Source organism: Acartia tonsa, chromosome 6 (assembly GCF_053477335.1).
Source record: "Acartia tonsa isolate MP-2025a chromosome 6, ASM5347733v1, whole genome shotgun sequence".
Taxonomy (NCBI): Eukaryota; Metazoa; Arthropoda; class Copepoda; order Calanoida; family Acartiidae; genus Acartia; species Acartia tonsa.
In genome coordinates this window covers 2,239,438-2,266,854 of record NC_137265.1, presented here as the reverse complement: position 1 = coordinate 2,266,854, position 27,417 = coordinate 2,239,438, and the positions used below count along the sequence as shown (strand labels likewise).

The following is a 27,417-nucleotide window of genomic DNA, read 5'->3' as shown; positions in this document are numbered from 1 at the left end:
TTGAAAATAGTCTTTTGTGAACTATGCAATTTTAAAAGACTATTTTCAAGTCTTGATATTTTAAAAACTATGTAGTAAAAAAATTTAATTCTTTCAAATATATGCAATATAAATGTAGTCTAACCAATTTATCAAGAAAAAATATGCAGTTCACATAATTAAGTTCAAATGCATTACGTGCAACTACCCCTTTCGGTAATATCCTCTTAAAAATATTTTGTTTAAGTTTTGAAAATTTTTAAAGGTATTAAAATCAAAATTAAACCAAAAATACAGAAAAATACTTTATTCAGATCAAAAAATTAGCTTTAAGATCACAAACAGTAAACTGTTATACAGTAATAACATACATATAGGATACATACATTATGCAAAAAATAACTTTAAGTGTTTCAATCAACAAAAGAACAAAAAATACATATAAAAAGTAGAAAAATAAGAAAAAATATTCACAGATCTTCAGATTAAAATATTTTTTTTTCTCAGATCGAAATTTTCAGATATTATTTTGTTTGATGTTTTAGTGTGTAAAGATTTCAATATGAAGAGAGGAATATTTCAAGAGGTGAACCATGTTTCCGACAAGTATTATCAAATATATGTAAAGATTTTTAATAAGGACTGAATTTCAGCCATATTTGTGATGTTTATTGTTTATTTTGTCATATTTTGATAAACTTGCTTTATGAGACCAACTTAGGATGGAGATGTCTGGTGAAAACTTTAGATTGTTAGGAATACCTATATCTGGATAGGTATAACTTGATATCTCAGATTCCAACAAGCATATATATAATGGTCTGTTGATATATTTAATATCTGTAATGATCAGGCTTGAAGGGTCCCTCCACAGGGATGCCCAGGTACTCGGACTGGTCGCTGGACAACTTGGTCAGCTTGATGTCAAGGGCGCCCAAGTGGCTGAAGGCGACCTCCTCATCCAGCTTCTTGGGCAGCATGAATACTCCAACCTGCAAGAATAAGAAAGTTAGGAAAATCAGATTTTTTTGTTCACATGTTATAAGAAGACTTGTCTGATAAAAAAACAATTTAATTTTACAGAATATTTTTTTTAAAATTACCTGAGCACTTGTTCTTTGAAGTTTTAATTTCAAAATGCATTTGTTAAAATTACATATGTTTCAAGTATATAAAAGGTAAAGTACCCAGGACGGTTCATCGGTTATAGAACAAAAAGAGAAATCCTGTAACTTATATACGGATAAGAATGTTTACCTCGTATTTGCCAGGGTTGCACCAGAGCTCGAGCTGGGCCAGCACCTGGTTGCTGAAGCTGTTGGACATGACGAAGCTGGGATGACCCATGGCGCAGCCAAGATTGACCAGCCTACCCTCCGCCAACAGGATGATGTTCTTGCCGTTAGACAAAGTGTATCTGTCAACCTGAAGAAAATTAAATGTTAAAAGTCAGCTCCCTAGTTTATGGCTATTCGACAATGTCTAGTTTACTTTCAATCAAATACTTATTAGAACTTTTTTATTATTATTAGTTTTATGCGAACTTAGTTTGTTACCTAAATAATAAGTACCTACTAAAAGCTAAAAAAAACTACCTAATAAAATAGCAAATAAAAGATTTTCACTTCATAAATGTTCTTCAGATACCAATATCTAATCGAAAGCTAAGATCTTTTTTCGAAGCTTAAATTCATGATTTAATTGATTTCTGACAAACGAAGTTTTTTTTACTACATTACAAGATAATTGCTTAATTTACCTGAGGCTTGATATTGGTCTTTGTCTTGCAGTTCTCCTCCAGCCACTTGACCTGGATCTCGCAGTCGAAATGACCAATGTTGCAGACAATGGCGTCGTTCTTCATCTGGAGGAAGTGCTTGCCAGTCAGGATGTCCTTGCAACCGGTGGTGGTCACAAAGATGTTGCATCTAAATGAAATTTCATTAATTTTGGTAAAAGGGAAGACGTGTGTTTTATCATGTTTCAAAAGAAAAAGGGTTTAACACATAACTTTATGTACTTAATACCAGTGTTGTGGATCCGGATCCGGGGGTATAAATTTTGAAAATCAGACATTCTCGTGATGAGAGCCAATCTTTAAGGTTTAGGTTCAGACTTGAAAATTATAAGTATTTTTGACTTAGAGATTAAAGAATAAATATTTTTTTGAAAAATTTGGCGATTTTATTTTTATTGTCAAGGATCCGGATCCGCACTGACCAAATTTGGAGGATCCGGATCCGCATACAATCAATGCGGATCCGCAACACTGCAGTTAATACCTATTATAAATCTACTGAGGGGGTAATTTTGTTAATAATAATTGTAATCGCCTTCGATCCTATAACTTTTGTTCATGAGTATTGAAAATATACTCATCATATACTTTCAAAAGTCTTATTTCGAATTATCATCCATTAGATTTCCTACTTGTTACGCATTCTGTATAATAGTGACCTCAGAACCTCAGAAATATTCTACCACTGCCCTATCCCTGTCTCCCTGGTGATACCTAAATTTAGTTTACCTGGGAACGGCATCCTCGACAGTGGTGACCTCGTATCCCTCCATGGCTGCCTGCAGCGCGTTGATGGGGTCAACCTCGGAGATGATGACACGGCAGCCGAAACCGCGCAGGGACATAGCGCTGCCCTTGCCGACATCTCCGTAGCCGGCAACAAGAGCGACCTACACAAAATATATAATTGTAAATTTATGATTTTGAACACAATGTTTAAAATTCAATTCATATTACCTAGTCCTACAAACTGCAAAATATAATTTTGCATTTGTTTTTAGCTTTATATCATTTCATGTTAAATTGGTGAGGGAACCAAAGTTAAAAACCCATCCTCTTCCCAGTAAGGTTATATTAATGAAGAAAAAATACCCCTCCCCTAATTTATATTTAATTTATTGCACGATTCATAACTATATACTTAAGAGAAAAGATAACTACTAACTTAATAGGAAGACATCACCTCATTACATACCTACCTATTAAAAATTATAAAATGTTTAAAAACAAATGCTGTCATACCTTTCCGGCCAACATGACGTCGGTGGCACGCTTGATACCATCGACCAGAGACTCTCTGCAACCATACAGGTTGTCGAACTTGGACTTGGTTACGGAGTCGTTGACGTTGATGGCGGGAACCTTCAGCTTGCCAGACTTGAACATCTTGTACAGGTTGTGCACACCTGAAGCACAAAGAATGTAATTATATTTTTGGAATGGTGATTGATTGATGATTTGGCTCTTTTAATAAGACCTGATCAATAAAAATATTCTTCAAAATCGTTAAGCATTTAAAGCTTGTTGATTTCTTCTATACAAAATTCAGAATTAGGATTCTTGGCTCGCGGATTTTTTATTAAAAATTCATTCACAAATTAAACATAAGTAGGTATTTATCAATTAGGCTGAGCTTCTCTTTATAATACGGTTTTATACTAGCTAAAAAGGTTAATTTTCTTTTTAAAATGTAGGTTATCTAGGTATTTATCAGTGGTTAAATTAAAGTTAATATTTTTTTTTTTAACTTAATGAATAATGTTCGTAAAAAAACGGTAGGTTTATTTTAATATTTATGAAACCTTAATTTATCAAAAATCTGTCAAAAATAAGATAAGCGAGTGTATTAACTGTTGTAACATTAACCACAAAAAAATAATCTCATATTGTTTGAACAGTATCAATTTTCATTCATTTACAAAACATTACAAAAGAGATTTGAGAATATATTAGATTAGAATTTTATACTGGTACACAAAGGTTTAGAAACATTAGGTAAGAAAGAATTATTCAAAGTACCAGTGTTTCGGAGTCGGAGCCGCCATATTTTGCTGGAGCCGGAGCCGTAATTTTCGTTAAAAACGGCTCTGGAATAAATAAATAAAGAGATTTGTTTATAAATTATAATTTGGTAACTCTGTTTTGTCATGTGCAAATGCCCTTTTTAAAGTTTTTTTTTCATCAAAAATTTAACTTTTAAAACCTTCAAAAGTCAAAAATAAAAAATATTTTTTTATGGGGAAAAAATATATGTCGAGTTTTTCTTGATTTCAGGTTGGAGCCGGAGCCGTATTTCCAGATACGGCTCCGCGGAGCCGGAGCCGCACCAAAATCAAACGGCTCCGAAACACTGCAGAGTACCCAAAGTTTTTAAGTCAACGAATAAGTTAAACTTTGGGTACCATTGATATACAAATGTTGCTTACCAGTGGTGGTCTCCTCTGAGAGACCCTTGATGCCGGGCAGGAGCTCGGGGTACTTCTCGTGGACAAGGTTGGTCAGGTCACCTCCATCGTCCAGGATCATGTTGAGGGGCTTGCCGTCGGGAAACATGATGGTCTGCATCAAATATTTACTTGCATTGCTGGATTAATAATAGGCTTTGATGGGCACATTTTCTTAATGTTTACCAGTCGGGTAAAAAATATTATTTTTTGATGAAAGTAACGCCATTAAGTATCTTTATTCTTTAGAACGGCTTTTGAGCAGTTTTGCATTTAGTTAGACCAAAAAGGAACTTTTGGGAAATATGTACTTTTGATATTTTTTAAAAATAGGTAGAATAAAGAAGGTTAGAAAAGCCCCTCCACCATCCCCTGAGGGACTAAAATTATGTTTTTCAATTGGTAAACGATGGAGAGAGAGTGAATTTTAATAATAGCACCCCAATAGTAGATTTAAATGAAAGCACTGGCTATTGTTTTAAATTTTAGCTGCTATAAGCCGTTAACTTTGAATTTGATCTAGGGATAGATCACATAACAAAATAATGCAAGTATAATTTCCTGTTCAATGCACCAAACATATTCTTCGTCTGTCTCTCCCTTCCAGGCGTACACAGGAATTCCGCGGGCAGCAATAGCGGCGGCGGCGTGATCCTGAAAGAAAAAAAAAGTTTTTCAAACTCATCTTCAAATAGGTATTAAGTTTGGCAGTTAATATTTATCGAAGTTCATTTTTAAAGAGGGAAAAGGACATTGGGCTGTTTATTACACTAGTCCCTTAAGTTTTATAATGTTTTCTTGTTCGTTGGCTGAATAACTTTGGTGACTTCCATGGAATTTAATTGGCTCGTTTATTTAGTTGAGTGTTTAAACGTTTCAACCACCAATTGTAATCTACACAAGGGGTAATCTTGTGTATCATCATTGAGGATGTACATCTATTTATCCCCCATGGTCCTATCTCTTAAGATACCTGATTTATTTACATATCATGAAGGTTTGTCATAGATTTGCTAAGTGTGACAGACAGACCCTTATTGAACAGTAGCTACGCTACTTAAAGTGCACAACATAAGGCATATAAACTAAGTATTGCATAGCAACTACAGAATCAAGTAGCAATATCCATCATATATCTAATGGGACAACCCGTAAGCCCTCTTAAAATCTCAACTAGAAAATAAAACTGGTTTAATTTTTAGTTCTAACTTAAGAAAACATAAATACATAATAGAATGTCCGTAAGTCTATCTGCATGTACGGAAGGATCTCGCTAACCGCTGGACCGATATGGTTTTCCTTTACAGTGAACCCTCTTATAGGTCCTTGAAAGGTTTATAACTAAATTGAGGGCAGGTACCACCACCACCAATAAAAAGAAATAAGCCCTAGAAAAAAATAGCCATCCAAAATTTTCAATCAATTGAGCTAGATAAAACAAGGTGGGGAGGGGGGGGGGGTCCATCTAGTTTTACATGGAAGTTACCAATCAAGTCTGAATCTCTCCTTCCCACTCTCTCTTCATACAAAATAAAGTCACATGAACAAATAACTAGAGAAAACCAGCGGTTACAATGCGAAATCAAATGAGATACCTATCTAACATAGCTTGATTTTTATTTAAAAACAACGCATGATGTTCGTATAATTTCTCTTAGATGGGGATAAGTATTCATAAATAGGGAATATGTAGTTCAAGTTTGTTGTAATCTGAGCTATTAGAAAATAAAAAACCTCCGCAAATTAAAGCCCCATCCAAGGGGAAAAGGTTTGTTGAGTAATTCAATGCTTAGTTATTATTTATGAATATTATATCAATTGAAAGGAATAATAATACCTAGTTTTTTACAGACAAAAATATTTCATTACACTACAAGACTTATTTTAGGAAACCAGTTTAAAATTCAAAATACTTTTTGGACACACAACGCTTTGGTCATCTTCCTAATTTTATCATGTGTTTAATTTCAGTTAAATAAACCTGTTCTTAAAAACGTAGAAGTTATTATCAAAATACGTATAAACGTTTGACGCATATTATATTAGAAATAATTTTCTAGTTTTGGCTTCAAATAAATCCTAATATTTCCGTTGGGTTAGAACCAGTTCTCAGCTATACTAAAAGATTATGGCCAGAGCCTCTGGAAAGATTAATCCTATTATTTTTCATTTTACTTTCCACGGAAAACTGTCCTATAACTATTAAAAGCATGGTATTAATTAACGGAAAGGAAAATTTAATCTTTAATACTTTTCTGGCCCCTAAAATCTAAAGCTACTATAGGTAGAATATCTATGTGAAAATGTGTATATCTATTACTATATGAGAAAGGGTTAATTTTATTTCTTTTGTACGATTGATGTATTAATGTATTAAACTTGATGCAATTCTTCATACAAGTGTAACATTAACGCCGCCAGGGATTTTAGGGTTAAGACAAATAACAATGAATTGGTAAAAAGATTACCCCTTTAATTAAAATTATTTGATCAAACGTTAGGACACTTAGTTTTTAACAACTCAAGTTATTAAAGTCACCAAATTTCATTTAGTAAGAAAATATTTTTTAAAACTTTGGGTACTAAATAACAATCCAATATCCCTCTTATCTCCTTGCATTAAGTAATAGCTCTATATATTTCGCTAGTTTTTTAGCCATTGTCTGATATTATAAACTTTTGAAAAGTATTATAATCAAGTAAAAAAAAACATATGTTGTAAAACAACTGCTTAAAAATAATACAGACAAGATTTATAAACAAATCCTTAACACCATTTTAAGATATAAAGTGCGAAGCAAACATATACACTAATATTTGTCCTACTGTTCTAAAACTTTCAATAACTTCAATACTTTCAAACACGTCTGTCCAAGTGAAATTTTGGCTTTTGTATCTTAGTTGGGAGGGAAAAATACATTAAGTTACCCTACCCACCCGTCCCCCCTTAAAAAAAACCTTTTGAAACAACTCATTTCTGTCATTTTAGGGCTAAACGTTTGGGCCCTAGGTTCATATTTTATCGGCATTAACAAAGCAACAATGTCCTAACTTCCTCACCGTTAATATTTATATACAAGCGGAAATTTGGTTAAAATAACAGATAAAGGGATTATATTAATTTATCATCCATTGTCTTATCCCCCTGTATCCCTGATTTACCTGTGTGGAGAAGATGTTGCAAGAAGACCATGTGACCTCAGCTCCCAGCTCCAGCAGGGTCTCAATCAGGACAGCAGTCTGGATGGTCATGTGCAGACAACCAGCAATACGAGCTCCCTATAACATAATATTATCAATCAGGACAACTGTCTGGATGGTCATGTGCAGACAACCAGCAATACGAGCTCCCTATAACATAATATTATCAATCAGGACAGCTGTCTGGATGGTCATGTGGAGACAACCGGCAATACGAGCTCCCTATAACATAATATCAATCAGGACAGCAGTCTGGATAGTCATGTGCAGACAACCGGCAATACGGGCTCCCTATAACATAATATTATCAATCAGGACAACTGTCTGAATGGTCATGTGCAGACAACCGGCAATACGAGCTCCCTATAACATAATATCAATGAGGACAGCTTTCTGGATGGTCATGTGCAGACAACCGGCAATACGAGCTCCCTAATACAAAGTAAGTTTTGACAAATTGGTAGTTATAGGATGAAGGAAACCAAATGACGTCCAAGATTTGGTAATATCCTCTTGGGATTTTTTTTTCAATTTTAAAAATTTGAGTACCCCCCCCCCCCCCCCGACAGAACTATGAACTCTGGCCGCAGCGCTCGACTCCCTAGCATGCCTAGCCACAGCGCTCGGCCCCTTGCCTGCCTAGCCGCAGCGCTCGGCTCCCTAGCCCATAGCCTATGAGAGGATAACGCCAAAAACTCGATTGGAGGGGTAATCTACAGGCTTGGGGGTCAAATAGCATTAAAATTACCCCCCACCCCAATGAAAAAATGTTAAAAACTATTTTAAAGTTACAACCTACTTAGATTTTTTGGCAGTAACGTTAACGGATGGACATATCCTAATTTAAAAGTAGTTTCGCAACAACTGCAACAAAACCACAGCCTACCTTCAATGGCTTGTCGGGGCCGTACTTCTGTCTCAGGTACATAAGGCCAGGCATCTCGTTCTCGGCCATCACAAGGGACTTGCGGCCCCAATCGGCAAGGGAGATGTCGGCTAGAATAAAATGTAGAATTAAACAGGGATGTAAAGGGATAAGATAATGATCGAAAATGATCAGGCCCCATTAAATTACACATTGTATATCCCTTCTGTTTACTTGAACACTTGACTCAAAGAACTAACCAAAATTCACTTAAGTCCCTTAAATTGTTAAGTTTTCAACTGAGAAAAACGTTGTTACAGGACTTTGGGGACCAGTGTAATAAGCAGCCCATACTGTACGTCTCTCTACGTATTATACGTACACAACATCCCCTTTTAGTCAATCGGCCTCGCAAAACGTCCTAATTTTCCTCTATACAAAATAATTTTAAGATATTTTAGTTTTAATTACTGTATTTGAAAAATTAACAATACAAAAAAAGTATTTTCTATACTTAACATTACTTAGGTAACAGTCATATACATAAAAATATCTTATTTTTAAACTTATTATCAGCAAAAACATGCAATGAATATATTTAGAAAGCAATATCTCCACATGTAAAAATACCCCCCCCCCCCCCACCCAAAGAAAAATATAAATACTCGACTTTCCCCCCCCCCCCCCACCCATGCATTTGGCTATAAATAACAAACACACGTGGAGTAATTATTCTGCCGGTCTATTAAATTAACACAATTTGTTTAAACAATGATTATTAATAATAAAAAAGGACTTACCGACTTTATATGGGGGCTTGGTAGTCATTTTGAATGTGTTTTACTTAATAACGTTGAAAACAAAGCCTAAAAAGTTTGTACTGCTGATTTCACAACTAGCTTGTACGTTGTTGTGTCTGCTGCAAAGAGCTGAGAGAAAAGAGGAAGAAATAGTTGTTTTCATTCTTTTTATAGCCGAGCGGCTGCTGCCTGGCCGTGACGGGTCAGCTAGAATTAAAATCTTGCCTGTACTCGCCCGATATGCCGGTCCGTGCCAGTAAAAGTCATTTACAGAGTTTATTATGAACATGGCTTTCCTTTTTTAAACATTAGTATTTTTTAATAAATTTAAATTTCTTTTCGCAAGATAAATTGAAAAAGTTCATCCTAAAATACGAAAATTTAAGTTTTTAAAACTGTTATATATCAAAAATGTTAATTTTTGTCTCTGTACCTGTAGTAAGCGGGACGGTACATATGAAATTGGTTAACTGTAAATTATTAGCAGACAACTTTTTTCGTCTGCTAGACTGCTAGTCCTAGAGAAAGTTTTAAAATTGATTGCTTTGCTTGCAAATAAAAATACTTTTTAAATGCAAGGCTTTGCTTTTTCTATAACTAGAGGCAGCGCCGATAGCATCTAGGGGCTCTGTATTCACAGGGGCAAAAATTGGCTAGAAAAATAGCTTAAACCCATCCCAAAACCTAAATCTGAAAATAAAATAGGATTAAGGTATGTCAGTCGACGTAATGAACATCTCTGATCGTTTCTTAGAGCATGTTAGAATTGTCATGTTGATTTAAAACTTTTTATTGTGATTCCTGAAGTTGTTAGTCATAATAGACGCACAGCATCTCTATAACCTCTATTTGCCCATTTAAACCTGTTGTTTTCTTAAAGATATTTAGACATATTTTCAGTGATGATTCCTGAACTAATTATAATTAAGAACTATATGCATCTCTAAGTAAGTCAATGTTCGTTTGTTCGTTTAGATATTCTGAGCTTCGCTTATATTGATGTTGTCATCCTTGTTTTTGTCTTATACAGGTATAACCTCCCAAGATAAAGAGATTGTTGGGTTACCCCTCGTTCATGTTGTTTATAATATCTCATAAACGGCAGAACTGTTTATTTAATAATTTTTTTGGGGGGGTGGGGAAGGTAATTGGGATTGGTTAGGATTAGGCTATTTTTCAAGAAAAGAGAGAGGACTAAAAATACCTTTCTACAACACTTTTTTTGGACACTCAAATCTTTACAAAAAAAGTCAAAATTTTTCCTCAGTCACTTTTTAAGCTAACATATGAAACAAGAGATTCATTAGATGCATAATTATGAAAATTCTTTATTTTAAACAACGAGTCTAATGTCTATTTTTCGTCCTAGGAATAGCCATTTTCTCCAACCATAAAATTGACTTTTAATGGTCAAAGAATCTTTATCGTCATCATAATGTTCGTATTGGGTTTGAGATCGATAGGATTATTTGAACATACATTTATTCGTTTTTAGAGTATTGACGGACAAACTTATAGAAAAGCTTTGCTTCAAAAAACACGAAGGTAAAATGTGTAAAATTCGTGTTGTGGAAAAATTCAAGTATATACTTAACAACTTGTTTTTCCTCAAGACAAAAAAAATCCAGTAGCATCGCATCTGACTTTATGTTCACGTGTCTGTTTGTCTTCCAGTTTTCAGGAGCGCAGCTACTCTTTAATAAGGATATGACAAAACGTTGATGGTCTGTCAGTTCTTATTTTCTTTAATAAGGAATCTACGAAAGGCAATATACCCAATAGTGATAAACAAAATAACCTCTTCTGTAGAAAAAAATATTGCTTGAAAAACTTTGACAATGAAGTTTGAACCAACCAATCAAGATTTAATAATTTATGTTTAAAAGCCAACAAATGAGGAAATTATGTAGTTTTTGTCTTATCCCTTAAAATCCCTGACTTTGATAATTACAGGTTACTGTTCATTTTCAATTTTAAAATAAAATCGGTTATTTTGGTTATTACTGCGCCACTAATGCCAATTGGACAAACAAATTTTTGAGTATCGCAGAATGACAAAATTCTTAGATTCTTCAATCTTCATATAAAAGCAACAGGATGACTATCTGTCTGTAGCTTAAGACCTTGCTAACCGCTGGACCGATATGGTTATCATTTACTCAAAAGACCCCTTGCAATTGTAAATGCAGCAATAGCGGGCTTAAAATTAACTTAAAAACAGGGATGACAACATCCATAAAAGCAAAGCACTGAAACGGTAGGACAAACGGACATTAACACTTGTATAGTGTCAGAACTGAATAATCAGAATATAAATGTATAAGAGTCGAAGCAAAATTGTAACTAAATTTTTTGAGAACCTGCTTGATACAGGATAATGTTTTTGGACATACTTACATTTATAGGACTTAGGCTTATAATATTGTACTTTGTTGTCCCAGGAATCAATATACCAAAAATAAGATCAAACGGATGATTAGATGACATAAAAATTTGTTGATAAGAAGTAGAAAAATCAACATGTTTAAAATGGACGTACAGACATTCTGGTAATAATTATAGAGTTGCTACGCTTTCTAAATCGTACCTAACTACTATAGGAATCAAAGTTTGAAAGAGATAAGACCATTCTAACATGCCTAAATTAACAAAAAAAAAAGCATGTGTCTCGGACGGACGGACGGACCGACCCTAATTATAGAAAAGCTTCGCTTTTAAAACAGTAAAGTATATAAAGGGTGTGCAAAAAAAATGCGGACATTTTTAAAATTGAAATTGCGCGGCTTGTGTTAATAGTAGAAAAATGTTACGCATATCGTTAGAACCGCTATGAACTCTATTTTTTTTGGAAATATAAGAACGATTTCTCTGCTACGTATAGTTACGGAGCTATGTGTTTAAATGTCCTAACTGATGTAAAACTTGACTTGCGAGTAAATTTTAAAATAAAACTAAAAATTAGAGAAGATATTTTGCAAAAAGAGATGCCTACATTTTTAAATTTTAAATTGTTTATAGTAGAAAAATTTTACGCATACCGTTAGAACCGTTATGAACTGTATTTTTTGGAAATATAAGAACGGTTTCTGTGCTACAAATAATCTAGGAGCTAGGTGGTAAAATGTCCCAAAATTTACTTGCAAGTCAAGTTTTAAGTCAGTTGGGACATTTTAAAACGTAGCTCCTAAACTAAGAGTAGCAAAAGAATCGTTTTTATATTTCCTTAAAAAAGGTTTCCAAATGGTTCTAACGATATGCGCAACATTTTTCTACTATTAACACAAGCCGCGCAATTTCAATTTTAAAAATGTCCGCATTTTTTTTGCACACTTTTAGGTAAAGATTGTAATAAATATTAAAATTGACAATTGTTTTTGATGAATGAAACATAAAATATGAAAATATACTAACAAACAGACAGAATGACGGAAATTAAACTTTATAAAACACGAAAAACTTGAAAAAATAAATTGATTGGCTTGGTGGAAGGAAAATGTTTATTTTTAAAGTAATATCTTTATCAATTGGAATCACATAAAAGTTAGATATATGTATCTTCCAATATAGGTTAACCTAGCTGTTGTAAATAAGCATACCCTAATTTTAGGAAGTTAGAATCACCTTGTATGTGTAGATAGGTCTATGTAGCTTTTTATGGTGACTCTAAAAAATGACGCCATACAATACAAAAGACCAATAATAGGCAAATACACAGACTAAAATACCAATGGCAGGCCAGAATACATTTTATTTGGCCAATGGTAGGCTAGTATGACGTCATTTTTTTATAGGCACTATAAAAAGAATCTGGGTCTACATCTTAGAGAATTAGAACTATATGAAGATAAACATATAAAATTACACAAGATTACACAAGATGGGTCATCTACGGGGAAAGGACAATGTTATAAATATTTATTCTTATTCTGTTGGTAGGCCAATGGATTTTCATCGTGTCTCTGCTGTTCGTCTGCCTCCAATTCTTCCCTGAAAATTATTTAAAAAATTAAAAGGATTATTTTATTATATGGATTGATTAATATATGATATGAAACTAGCGGCTTCGCCCCTAGCCTCTAGGGGCTTTTTATTATCCAAGAGGTAATTTTTAAAAAAGTTAAATTTTTCTGGTGCTGCTAATTTTATGTGAAGTAGTTTCCCCAGAAATTTTTTTTTTTTTTTGGGGGGGGGTTGGGTGTGTCCCAACTCCCAAGAAAATAGCTTAAAACCATCACATGACCAATAGGTATATACCCTGAAGAGTAGAATCCGATCGGTTCAGTGGTTACTGAGATCTTAAGCTTCAGACGGACAGACAGACATCAAGCTACTTTGTATTATAGATTAGAATAGCGGCTTCGCCCCTAGCCTCTAGGGGCTTTGCCCCAAGAGATGATAAAATAAAGTTAAGGTGAAATTCGTAAAAAAAAATAAGAAGGACCAAGGAAATCTTCTACATAAAAGGATATCTCCTACAAAAAAAAGGATATGTCCTACAAAAATTGGGTGTTGGGGGTGTCCCACCCCCCAAGAAAATAGCCTTAAACCACCACAGGACCAGTAGGTATATTCCATAGGCGTCCAAGGGGGGGGGTAATGGGCCATTTGGCACCCCCAAAATTTTGTGAACAATACCCCCCCCCCCAAAAAAATTACCCCTACCTTGGGGGTGCCGTAGGCACCCCCAACGATTTTGGGGGGGGTATTTACCCCCCCCAAACCATTTTGGGGGGGTAATTACCCCCCCCAAAATAAATGTTCTTTAAAAAAAAATTTTTGGGGGGGGTATTTACTAGGGGATTTTTTTTTCCCGGCTTTTTTTGAAATTCAAGTAGTGCCGTTGCAATTATTATGCCTTTTGGTGAAAAAACACTTGTGTAAAAATTTTAACCATTTTGGACAAGTATTATGCCCAGTAATTTCACTTTGAAATTTTGACGCCCCCCTTATGGGGGTCAAAAAATCATTGCATCAGAACTATGGCTTCATGGTGCTCCCTGAATAGGTCTTGAGGAGTAGAATCAGGAATTTTTGAAATTTTGAAAATATCTCGTTCCTAGCCTGAGAAAAGTTCAAAAAACCTATAAAAATTGGCCAATTTTCAAAAATGGCGTTTTTTAGGGGTTTTTTGAACTTTTCTCAGTCTAGGAACAAGATATTTTCAAAATTTCAAAAATTCCTGATTCTACTCCTCAAGACCTATTCAGGGAGCACCATGAAGCCATAGTTCTGATGCAATGATTTTTTGACCCCCATAAGGGGGGCGTCAAAATTTCAAAGTGAAATTACTGGGCATAATACTTGTCCAAAATGGTTAAAATTTTTACACAAGTGTTTTTTCACCAAAAGGCATAATAATTGCAACGGCACTACTAGAATTTCAAAAAAAGCCGGGAAAAAAAAATCCCCTAGTATTTACCCCCCCCAAATTGAATGTTCTTTAAAAAAAATTTGTATTTTTATGTTCTAAAGAATGAGATACTACTATATGTTTGAATAGTAGTGGCGCCCTTAGCATCTAAGAACTCGTGTTTTCTAAAGGGTAAAAAGGGAGGAGAAAAATAGCCTAAAACCACTCAAAGGATTGACCTATAATAGTGTGGAACCATCATGGGATCTATGTGAAGCTTTCCTAAAAAGGAGAACTCAGTATTAAAAGTAATGAAATCTGAAGCTATAGTCAAATAAACCTTACTTACTACTTTATGTTAAAGGATAGTACTTATTAACTTAATAGATTAGGTAGGTGCTTTTTTTACATAATTAAATTACCCCCCCAAAAAATTTTACCCCCGGGGTAAATTAGTTTGGGGGGGGTAATTATCCCCCCCAACAGATTTGGGGGGTGTATTTACCCCCCCCCAACAGACTTTAGGGGGGGTAATTACCCCCCCCAATCAAATTTTACCCCCGGGGTAAAAATTTTGGGGGGGGTAAAAAAAATTTCGGCGCGCTTCGCGCGCCATTTTACCCCCCCCAAACACGAATTACCCCCCCCCCCTAAAATTTTTTACCCCCCCCCAAAAAAAAAAGCTTGGACGCCCCTGGTATATTCCCTGAAGAGTAGAATCCGATCGGTTCAGTGGTTACCGAGATCTTAAGCTTCAGACGGACGGACGAACACAGTAATAGTGTCTGACTGATTATGACGTAACAAAAAAAATTAGCCAATGAGAGGCCGTTATTGACCAATGGTAAAATTTATAGTGGCCTCTCATTGGCTAATTTTTTTTGTTACATCATAATCAGTCAGACACTATTACTGTGTTCTGGACGGACGGACAGACAGACATCAAGCTACATTGTATTATAGATAGTAGGTAAGGTTTTTGATTATATTAGTTAGCCACTAAAACGATCCCCATTTCATGGAAGATTCCCATTGGTTTCTGACTAATTCTTTTTGAAAGTTTGGGTGTTTTTAGGCTATTTTACTTTCCTTAGCTAGCTTGATGCAAGGGGCGCAGCCGATAATAAGATTCTAATATAGTAAGTTGTACGTGTGTTTAACCCCCACCCCCCTCTGATTGAATTTAACAAGACATTGCAACAAAACTTTATGAAGCAAGTTAACACATCTTAATCATAGAGTATACGTAGTTATACTTTTAAACTTTAAGTAATAGAATGATTCTTTCAGTTTAGATGGGGGACGTCCAGACCTATCCCAATTATAGGGCATCTACGCTACCAATTATAAATAAAACGGACCTTGTCGCTTCAGAAATATCCTTTCCATTTCCATAGAAGATATCCTCTCTGTAGATTTTATCCTTCTGTCTCTGCGTTCCATGCAACTGGAATAATATTTATTTATCGCATTATAGACAGCTTTCAGCAGATACTAAAATAAAAATGTCCGAAGGCCCGGGGTAACCAAATTGCTATTGATTTTTTGATTTTCATTTTACTATTTGTAGAAAAGTGTCTGTAATACGATGCTGTAAATGAATTTTCAGTATGGCTGAGAGTCGGTTCTAATCAAGCGGATTCTGAAAATGAATATCATATCACGAGCTGATAGGAAACAACTTTGATTGAATAAGAACATACGGGGATGAAGTTTGGGGGGGGGGCAAATATTTCATTTAAAGTTAGGTTTAAAAAAGTTCAAGAGAAGGGGGATGCTGTGTTCGCAGGCCACTTTGAGGACAAGCACCGGAGGGATTACAACAAGGATGACAAATTATAGAAGAAAGGAACAAAAACTAAATTATGGATTTGCACAAGAGGACAAAGTGAGGTATAGAGCAGATGTCCATTTGTCATAACAACGAGAAGAGAGAGAATTAGCAAAAACTCAAAGAAAATCACGAAGCATTCAAAGAAACAAGTTTTATTCCTTTTGAATCATAACTGACACAGACAGACGGACAAAACAATGCATATATGTCATAGGAATCTTCAACAAAATTTCAGCTGTCTATCTACAATAACAGCTGAGAAAATCACATATGTTCCTTAACGTTACAGACTGACTGACGGACAGACAAAGTAAATTATACAGTAGCTTTGCTACTAAAAAAACCATGACTTACTTTGTCCCAAAGTTCGACATTGAATCCAAAGTTGACGTGGAAATATTGATGGTGGTTGTCGTGGAAAATACAATCAGGTTGCCATGGCTGGAACCAGAGTTTCTACAATTACAAAAAAAAATATTATTTTGGGAGGAATGTGTGCCCCAACCATTTATTTCTGGGTCATGGGGTTTTTATAAAACTTGTAATATTGGCTTTACTTCAAGTAAAAAGCCTATTTTTCATATCCTACTATGTTAGAGAACCTCAAGGAGCATAAGGGATAAGATAATGGACGATAAAATGAATATCCATAAACCCTTTTATATTTCAAGATTTTAGATAAGAAGGTTGAAAACTGATAGTTCCTACCAACTAATGAAAATTTAATAAGAGTAGAATTAGAATTGAGCCAAAATGTGAGAGAATATGGTTATAACTTTGGGTACCAGTATATTTTCCAAATAGACATACTATATCCACCTCTGTTTGAAGCTTTCTCATTTATGACTAAATTTTTGAGCAAGTAAGTTTGATTCAGTAAATCTTTGTACTTAGAAATTATATTGGTTACAGCTGACTTTTATCTATATATGAAATGAAAAAAAAAACATGCGTTCGTAATGAACACAGTAATAGTGTCTGACTGATTATGACGTAACAAAAAAAATTAGCCAATGAGAGGCCACTATAAATTTTACCATTGGTCAATAACGGCCTCTCATTGGCTAATTTTTTCTTGTTACGTCATAATCAGTCAGACACTATTACTGTGTTCGTTCGTAATAAAATGTGTACACAATTTATTACCTTTATTATTTTCCACTCATTGTTATTAAGGAATAATATATTACTTTTACTATTGATGGCTCATACATTTTAAACGTCTTTAGTAAGACACAAACCTAGCTAACTTTACCCTACCTTAAAAGTTATACAAGAGTGATCAATGATACCATGATAGAAGATGTAGCATAACATACCTTGAAAGTTATACCAGAGTGATCAATGATACCATGATAGTAGATGTAGCATAACATACCTTGAAAGTTATACCAGAGTGATCAATGATACCATGATAGTAGATGTAGCATAACATACCTTGAAAGTTATACCAGAGTGATCAATGATACCATGATAGTAGATGTATCATACCTTGAAAGTTATACCAGAGTGATCAATGATACCATGATAGTAGATGTATCATACCTTGAAAGTTATACCAGAGTGATCAATGTTACTATGATAGTAGATGTAACATAACATACCTTGAAAGTTATACCAGAGTGATCAATGGTACCATGATAGTAGATGTAACATAACATACCTTGAAAGTTATACCAGAGTGATCAATGATACCATGATAGTAGATGTAGCATAACATACCTTGAAAGTTATACCAGAGTGATCAATGATACCATGATAGTAGATGTAGCATAACATACCTTGAAAGTTATACCAGAGTGATCAATGATACCATGATAGTAGATGTAACATAACATACCTTGAAAGTTATACCAGAGTGATCTATGATACCATGGTAGTAGATGTAGCATAACATACCTTGAAAGTTATACCAGAGTGATCAATGATACCATGATAGTAGATGTAACATAACATACCTTGAAAGTTATACCAGAGTGATCAATGATACCATGATAGTAGATGTAGCATAACATACCTTGAAAGTTATACCAGGGTGATCAATGATACCGTGATAGTAGATGTAACATAACATACCTTAAAAGTTATACCAGAGTGATCAATGATACCATGATAGTAGATGTAGCATAACATACCTTGAAAGTTATACCAGAGTGATCAATGATACCATGATAGTAGATGTAACATAACATACCTTGAAAGTTATACCAGAGTGATCAATGATACCATGATAGAAGATGTAGCATAACATACCTTGAAAGTTATACCAGAGTGATCTATGATACCATGATAGTAGATGTAGCATAACATACCTTGAAAGTTATACCAGAGTGATCAATGATACCATGATAGTAGATGTAACATAACATACCTTGAAAGTTATACCAGAGTGATCAATGATACCATGATAGTAGATGTAACATAACATACCTTGAAAGTTATACCAGAGTGATCAATGATACCATGATAGTAGATGTAACATAACATACCTTGAAAGTTATACCAGAGTGATCAATGATACCATGATAGTAGATGTAACATAACATACCTTGAAAGTTATACCAGAGTGATCAATGATACCATGATAGTAGATGTAACATAACATACCTTGAAAGTTATACCAGAGTGATCAATGATACCATGATAGTAGATGTAACATAACATACCTTGAAAGTTATACCAGAGTGATCAATGATACCATGATAGTAGATGTAACATAACGTACCTTGAAAGTTATACCAGAGTGATCTATGATACCATGATAGTAGATGTAACATAACGTACCTTGAAAGTTATACCAGAGTGATCAATGATACCATGATAGTAGATGTAACATAACATACCTTGAAAGTTATACCAGAGTGATCAATGATACCATGATAGTAGATGTAACATAACATACCTTGAAAGTTATACCAGAGTGATCAATGATACCATGATAGTAGATGTAACATAACATACCTTGAAAGTTATACCAGAGTGATCAATGATACCATGATAGTAGATGTAACATAACGTACCTTGAAAGTTATACCAGAGTGATCTATGATACCATGATAGTAGATGTAACATAACGTACCTTGAAAGTTATACCAGAGTGATCAATGATACCATGATAGTAGATGTAGCATAACATACCTTGAAAGTTATACCAGGGTGATCAATGATACCATGATAGTAGATGTAGCATAACATACCTTGAAAGTTATACCAGAGTGATCAATGATACCATGATAGTAGATGTAGCATAACATACCTTGAAAGTTATACCAGAGTGATCTATGATACCATGATAGTAGATGTAACATAACATACCTTGAAAGTTATACCAGAGTGATCAATGATACCATGATAGTAGATGTAGCATAACATACCTTGAAAGTAATACCAGAGTGATCAATGATACCATGATAGTAGATGTAACATAACATACCACAATAAGCAACTAAACATTTTATAATTGTTAGAATAAAGGGAATATAAGCTTCTGCAATATTGTGTAAAGTTGTGAGTAAGATTCCAGTCAAATGCGTCTAACTGTTCTTAATGTTGACCAGACGCATAGTATAATTAAACGCATATTTGAAAACAGTTTGACCTAATAAGCGCATTTGACTGAAATCTTACTCACAACTTTTCAGAATTTTACGATAGCTTCTATTCCCTTTATAAGTATTGATGTATACACCAAACATCTACCTCCCTTTTCGTTAAGGACCCAAAAGATTGCAGACAATTTTGTCTTCGGAAATGTTTGCTTACTGACTGAGAAGGACAAGCTTACACTTTTAGAAATGTAAGCTTACAAATCTAGAACCAACGAGATTGCATAATAGGGTCTTTAATCGGTTAGAGTGCAGCTATTTAACTCTTGAAAAGGCTAAAGCATAAGCTATGACGTTTTTTACAAATTCTCTGCAGCCACGAAGAAGCCTCAAATTAAATCCCTTTTTGATACTCCAAATTCCATGTCATGTTTTGACTCCAAATTCCAAATTCTAAAAGGTTGATTGCTCTGAGGCTTACAGGCTAATATGCGGCTACCGAGCCCTGTTAAATCTGCACTAAAACTGGACTAAAATGAAGCTTACCTGCATGTATAGGAATGACAAACATTGGCATGATATAAATCATTTGAATACTACAGCAAATTTTAGTTCAGAGTATATTCACCAAACCTTTTTAGTAATTCTGAAAAGCGAAGCTATTTTATAATAAGGGTCAGTGCGTTCATCCATCCGTTACGGATAGTTGTTGGAATTGGACTTTCACACTTTCTATGATGAGTACTTTAACAATTAGGTGCAATTTGCATAATGTATATGACCTCCTCTATCATTATTACCATAATATATGTACGATTTTGAATACGAAGCTACTATATAATTAGCTTTGTCTGTCCGTCAGTCTATCCGTAACGCTATGGGGCAAATGTCATTTTCTCAACAGCCATTCAAGACAGACGGATAAATTTTTTCTAACTATTCGCCCTATACCACTGAACATTCAGTTTGTAATTTACTTTGTCCTTCGGTCTTTTGAAATGGTGATTCCTAGAATTATGATATGTTTACAGAACTAAATTTTCCTGAGAAATTCAACAGGATGAATGGCAGTCACAGAGAAGGCTGTTGGCTGTTTGTATGTGTGATGCAGCTTGTGAAAATGCTAAAACAATAATACATAAACAGTCATTTATCGCCTCATATTATAAACAGCTTTTCGCAGATATTAAAATGAAAAAGGCCGGTATAACAAAACAGGTATTAATTTTATGAATTTAATTTAATATTCATGGAAAATTGTCTGTAATACGATGCAATAGATAATTTTTCATAGTATGGCTAATCCAGTCAGGTTTGAAGTCATATTGGAAAAAAATATAATTAGTAAAACACAATAACATGCTAATGATTTATAGGAAAAGAACAGTAAAATAGTAAACATAAAATTGTATTGTCAATTTAGCTGGGCATGTGGCATATCCTAATATAAAAGCAACAGGATGTCTATGAGTATGTCTGTCTGTTTGTACAAAAGGATCTCGCTAACCGCTGAACTGATATGGTTCTCCAAAACAATCTAGCTTCTGATAGGTCCTGGGAAGGTTTAAAACTAGAAACTTTTTATAGTGACTATGAAAAATTATGTCATACTGGCCTACCATTGGTCAATCAAAATATTTACTGGCCTCCCATTGGTTATATAGTCTGTGTATTGGTCTATCATTGGTCATTTGTATTGTATGACATCATTTTGTACTATAAAGAACTACTTGTTTATAAGAGAAATCGCCTCGAGAAAAAATAACCAACCTTTATACATTTATCTCTACATCTATAATACAAAGTAGAACGATGTCTGTCTATTGTATGTTTGTAGGAAGGATCTCGCTAACTGCTGAACCGATACGGTTCTCCTAACAGGATAGCTCCCCATTTGGTAGGTATTTTGAAGGTTTTAACTATTTTGGAGTGAGTACCACCACCCACACAAGAAAAATGACAACCCCTAGAGACACCTCTGGAATATCACTACATATTATAATATATAAAAAACAGACAAGTAGACTTGTATTATAGCTTTGCTACTAGTTATTTGTTATTACCTTGTAGAGGAAAGGTAAATGATAGATTCTATGATACCAATATGTGATATAATCCTAAAATAGAAAATAACTCAAAAAAAAACACAATTAAAATTGGTCATTCGAAGTTTTTAAAAATGTGCTGTTGCATCAAATTAAAACCAGGTTTTCTTCGTATTTTCACAGTAGCTTTTGAGAGGTTATTTAAGGTTAGGTTAGGTGATTGCCCTGCAGGGGTTAAAATAGGGGAAACGCTACTGTGAAAATACGATGAAACGCCTCTTAAGAGGCGTTGCCACAAAAAGGACTGTACCCGCTTATTTTAATGAGGAGGGTTTATAAAGCTTGGATGGTCTTTTTCTTTGTACAAGTTAATGAACCTTTGAGCTCTTTTCTTCAGGAAAAAAGAATAAAAAAATATTGAAAGGTTTCGTGATTCGAAAAAAGAGATTAAAAAAAATATGCTGTTATTTATAAAAACTTACTGTAAGTAGAAATACAAATGGAAGTTCAACAAGTGCCCAGAGATAGCCATGTTTACCAAATTCATAATAGATAGTTGTATAGCCTCCATTGATTACCCAGGTAGCTAGAGCAGCTGATAGCACACTATAATATTTAGTAAATTTATAATAGATAGTTGTATAGCCTCCATTGATTACCCAGGTAGCTAGAGCAGCTGATAGCACACTATAATATTTAGTAAATTTATAATAGATAGTTGGGTAGCCTCTGTTGATTACCCAGGTAGCTAGAGCAGCTGATAGCACACTATAATATTTGGTAAATTTATAATAGATAGTTGTATAGCCTCCATTGATTACCCAGGTAGCTAGAGCAGCTGATAGCACACTATAATATTTGGTAAATTTATAATAGATAGTTGTATAGCCTCCATTGATTACCCAGGTAGCTAGAGCAGCTGATAGCATACTACAATATTTAGTAAATTTATAATAGATAGTTGTGTAGCCTCCGTTGATTACCCAGGTAGCTAGAGCAGCTGATAGCACACTACAATTAATAAGGCTTTATATCCTTTTATATAAAAGCCTAAAACTATTGAACTATTATTCGGATAAGTCTAATCCTGTGATGTTTTTAGGCTATCATATTTTTAAAGTTATTTTTCTAGCCCCTTCTACTCTTTCCCGAATACAGAACCCCTAAATGCCTGGGGCGTGGCCACACTAAGATAACAACGTTTCTGAGTAAGAATAGAAAATATGTAGCTTATTTGAATTGAAGTAGTTTGTGCTTTAATTGCTCTACTATGCATATTGCATAGTTATAGAGTAACGACATTGGATTGTATTTTGCACTGATGACCAAAGTTTTATAACCACGATGTTTTATTCTTATTGAAATGCAAAGACGTTGGATCATTTAATTGAATTTAGATTTTTTGGTTTCGAACTAGTAGTGTAGAAACTTTTCAACCATAAAAACGGCTCTGCAAACCAAAACAATATTCCAAACAAAACTTCTATTTATTGTTATTTATACAAATATATCTTATTTAAACGGCTATTAAAATACTAAAAATGTATTTATGGAAAAAAAATTTACCTGCCAATGGTCAAGGAAAACCAACCAACGATGATTTCATGAATTTCATCCTTGAAATAATTGAAATATGAAATAAAAATGGATATTATGCATGTGGAATCGTACATATCGATTCCAAACCTTATATGGAGATTCCATGAACAATAAGGTATAAAATAGAAGGCATTAATCATTGTATGCCAGTGGACTGCTTTGCAGTCTGATTAACAAAGTGATTACATCCCTTTTAAATATCTTTAGTAAAAGTTTAAATAGAAATAGGAACATTGATTCTTTTATTCTAATAAATAGTTATAGTCCCTTTGATTAAGTTTCACTTAAAAATTAATTTTTATTTACCTTCTTTGATAACCATTTGTTGGGCTGACATTTCCAAGATTCGGGATTGTCCTTTTGCATGACATAGTAGTACACCTATAAAGCATAGTTTAGGATTGTCCTTTTGCATGACATAGTATTACACCTATAAAATATAGTTTAGGATTTCCTTTTGCATGACATAGTTGTAGAACTATAAAATAAAGTTTAGGATTGCATTTTTGCATGATATAGTAGAAAACCTATAAAATATAGTTTAGGATTGTCCTTTTCATGACATAGTGTTAGACCTATAAAATATAGTTTAGGATTGGCCTTTTGCATGACATAGTAGTACACCTTTAAAATATAGCTTAGGATTGTCCTTTTGTTTGATATAGTATTAGACATATAAACTAAAGTTTAGGATTGCCCTTTTGTATGACGTAGTAGTAGACCTATAAAATATAGTCTGGGATTGTCCTTTTGCTTGACATAGTAGTAGCTATGAAATATAATTTAGGATTGTCCTTTTTCATGACATAGTAGTAATCCTATAAAATATAGTTTAGGATTGTCCTTTTACATGATATAGTAGTAGACATATAAAATATAGTTTAGGATTGGCCTTTTGCATGACATAGTAGTAGACATATAAAATATAATTTAGGATTGTCCTTTTGAATTGTCCCTGTTTAATATGTCTGTTCGTCAGTCAGACGAAGTAGGGGAAACTTCTCAGCTCCTATTTCAGATAGAAGGCTGAAACATACTTGTCAACATTCCCATCATTATGGGGCTTAATTAACTATATGACCTTTATGGCAGTCGGATAGCCTTTTAGCAGGTTATTAGCTATTTTTATATTTTTCACATTTTCTCCCTTATCTGCAGTCTTTCAAAATCTTTAAAATATAATTTACTTTGACCGTAAGTCTATCAATAATAATAAAAAGTATAAATATTAAAGATATAGAAAGGTTTCGTGGGTTTTTACTCTAATAATTATATTTTTGTCTTTAATGGATGCTCTTTAAATCTCCTTGTCCGTATTCTTATCCATATTTTTTTGGCTTCGCTACTTATAGATTTTGTCATCCTTGTTTTTATAGATATTACTTACATGCAAAAATCCTCCAATTCCAAAGAAGAAAAGATATGAGACTACAGTAGCACCAACAATGTAGTCAGGCCACAGTCCTGTAAATCTCTCCTACAGTAAAAAAAAAGTTTTGGAGAAGCTCCGCTGCTAAACAAAGCTCATAATTATAATAATAAACTAGCATTATACGGAAAGAACAGAGAATATATACGGGAAACTGTTGCTTTTTGATGAACTGTTCAGTAAATAATTTTACGTTTTTGTAGGTATTACAAATCCTAAAAAGTAACAGGGTGTTTGTCTGTCTCTATGCATAAATCTCACTAAAACTGATCTGCTTTTATTTACAGTTATTCTTCACGGAAGGATTATAACTCTTTTGAGGAAGGGTACCTCTAAGTTTCCAAGAGAAATCGCCTCGAGAAAAAAAATACCTCTTCAAAAGTAGTGTTTTTCTTCTGTTGTCGTGGGTTGGTCGACTTTCGCCCCCCCCCCCCCCCCCATCCTTTCTCCAAAAGCCCCTTGTGCTGTCGTAACCGCTAGTAAATAAGATAATCTGACAACGCATATACCTGGAGCCATAAACCCAATTCTGTTGGTTCTGTGGCATTTCTGTCCATTAAGCTGTCAAGCTCAGAATCCTAAATAATGTTTATTTGAATACTATTTTTAGTTTCAAACTACGATCTATTTAAAGGGCTTCTTCAGCTGCAGATTTTTGTAAAAAGTAGAGTTATCTGCGACTGTCTGCATAAATAGCCAGATTTTATAATTCATTTCATTAATAGCTTCGCCTTAAAGGCTTGTAGGAGGATTTTATCTAAACCCCCCCCCCCCCCCCAACATTATATTAGAAAGAATTGTCTTTCCCTATTTTAGACACGACGAGGATTCAAACATCAAATGCATTATCTACTACTTTGCTTATGTCAAACTGTTCTTGTTTATTTTTTTATGTTAATTGGAAACTTAAAAGATCTTCACGAAAAGGATCAATCTTTTAGGAATATGCGTTTTAGGATAATAAATATTTTTGCTCTTTATGATGAAATATATTAGTAACTCTATCCTTAGAAGTAAATTCTTTCATTTATACAATAAAATGAGTGATAGCGGGTAATAACTTAAAAATAAAAACCTGAGATCTTCTGTAATGAGCCATAAACATCAACCAATCTCCTAAATGGAATTACTTGTTACAAAATATATTTAAAATCTGCCCTATATTTATTTATATATTTGAGAATTAGAAAATATTTGTATATGTGTATATACGGGGCGGGAAAGGGACACTATACCTGCAAGGGTTTTCTAACATTTACTTAACCTAATCTAACCTAAATAAGTTTTTTTTTTAAAGAATATTGTTTTTGGTCCATTTTCGACATTAGAAAACTGCTTTAATTTTTTCACGGATTGGTGCTGCAATGGATATAATATATGTATACTTGGATATATTGACATAGAAAATTTGTTGTCAATTTAGGTTGCCAACTTAGATCTTAGTCAATGGTCAGTTCGTTCATCCAGTAAAAGGGTGGTTGGGGGTAATGTTATTTTTGTCAGTTTTGAGTATCACTTTATTAGAGTACTAGCAGCTGCGCCCCTCAAATCTAGGGACTCATACTAAGACTTATTTATAAAAAAAAATAGTCTAAAACCATAACAGGACCTATAAGAAGCTTCACCATAAAGGACAATTTTATCAGTTCAGACAAAAAAATCTTACTACTTTATTTTTGCCAGCTTCGAGTGTCAATTTATTATAGAACATGAAAATCTGGTGCCACATCCAAGAAATCATATGTCGATTGATGCCGCTTACCTCTCATAGTAATGCCCATGATAAAAACGAAACCACTTAGTAGTCCACTGGTTACATAGCCGCTTACCTCTCATAGTAATGCCCATGATGAAAACGAGACCACTTAGTAGTCCACTGGTAATATAGTCAGGTATGGTGGACCAGTCCTTGTCAAGATCTTTGTTCAGCATCATTGTGGCTTCTGGCTCCTAAAGTCAGGTTAGGGGGGGTAAAATGATAAATCTCATAATTTCTAAAACAACCAAGCTAATATTTATTGATTAACTTCTACAAGAGACAAAATGAATTGAAAATGATTGCTACAAAATAAGGCACTTTGTGTAAAAACGCCCAAAATGGATGATTCCCGCAGATCTTTAGAAATTCACTTGAGGACATATAAAATTCACACCTAAACTAGGCTATAGGTAAAATTGATAAGAATTATGTTAGGTTTAGTTCTTGCAGAAGTGGGAACTATATCTTCTTTAGCCAAGGCATAGTTTTATACCACTCTCTACACTGACATCTAACGGATGCATTTCGTACCAAGATCAAATTCTCACCTGGGTTCTGACAATCTTTTTCTTTTCTGTCTTACTCATTTTCACTTCCAAAGAGATTTATTCTGAAATTTTAATTTTAAAATAATTAAATTAATATATATTAAACCGTAAACGGATGACAAAACAACCATAAAATCGAAGCTCCACAGATCCGACAGATTCACGGACTACATTTATAACAGAACTTCTCAGAATTGATTGAACAAACGCAGAATATGATT

The 27,417-nt window shown here is 34.0% G+C and overlaps 2 protein-coding genes across 8 annotated transcripts; both read right to left on the bottom strand.

Moving 5' to 3' along the window:
• Nucleotides 1-271: 271 nt before the first annotated feature.
• Nucleotides 272-9,248, bottom strand: Ahcy (adenosylhomocysteinase). Its single transcript, XM_080162999.1, has 10 exons — nt 9,088-9,248; nt 8,309-8,418; nt 7,384-7,500; nt 4,786-4,875; nt 4,204-4,339; nt 3,020-3,183; nt 2,507-2,667; nt 1,739-1,907; nt 1,237-1,404; nt 272-971 (listed from the first exon to the last, which is right to left on the bottom strand). The coding sequence occupies exons 1-10, from the start codon at nt 9,113-9,115 to the stop codon at nt 813-815; spliced, it is 1,302 nt and encodes a 433-aa protein (XP_080019125.1). The 5' UTR covers nt 9,116-9,248; the 3' UTR covers nt 272-812.
• A 3,322-nt stretch (nt 9,249-12,570) lies between these two features.
• LOC145321564 (lathosterol oxidase-like) lies at nt 12,571-27,267 on the bottom strand. Of its 7 annotated transcripts, none has more exons than XM_080162991.1 (16): nt 27,197-27,267; nt 26,719-26,839; nt 25,965-26,005; nt 25,399-25,467; nt 24,848-24,937; nt 23,767-23,841; nt 23,428-23,477; nt 22,344-22,467; nt 21,880-21,933; nt 20,862-20,939; nt 20,363-20,414; nt 19,705-19,716; nt 19,587-19,645; nt 16,626-16,727; nt 15,799-15,884; nt 12,571-13,074 (listed from the first exon to the last, which is right to left on the bottom strand). In XM_080162991.1, exons 1-16 carry the CDS (start codon nt 27,233-27,235, stop codon nt 12,993-12,995), a joined length of 1,134 nt encoding a protein of 377 aa, XP_080019117.1. In that variant the 5' UTR covers nt 27,236-27,267; the 3' UTR covers nt 12,571-12,992. The 7 variants fall into 7 exon arrangements, with proteins under 7 accessions (XP_080019117.1, XP_080019119.1, XP_080019120.1 ...); XM_080162993.1 differs by lacking the exon at nt 19,587-19,645 and adding an exon at nt 19,351-19,409; XM_080162994.1 differs by lacking the exon at nt 19,587-19,645 and adding an exon at nt 19,056-19,114.
• Between the last annotated feature and the right edge of the window lie 150 nt (nt 27,268-27,417).

Coding starts and splice junctions, on each gene's coding strand:
- Ahcy (XM_080162999.1), bottom strand. CDS start 9,115: ATGACTACCAAGCCCCCATATAAAGTCG. Junction 8,419..9,087: donor CAAGCCCCCATATAAAGTCG/GTAAGTCCTTTT, acceptor ATTTTATTCTAG/CCGACATCTCCCTTGCCGAT. Junction 1,908..2,506: donor GTCGAGGATGCCGTTCCCAG/GTAAACTAAATT, acceptor AATTTCATTTAG/ATGCAACATCTTTGTGACCA.
- LOC145321564 (XM_080162992.1), bottom strand. CDS start 27,235: ATGAGTAAGACAGAAAAGAAAAAGATTGTCAGAACCCAG. Junction 23,842..24,847: donor GAATTGGAGGATTTTTGCAT/GTAAGTAATATC, acceptor TATGCTTTATAG/GTGTACTACTATGTCATGCA. Junction 20,940..21,879: donor ATTTACCTTTCCTCTACAAG/GTAATAACAAAT, acceptor TTATTGTTTTAG/CATTTTCACAAGCTGCATCA.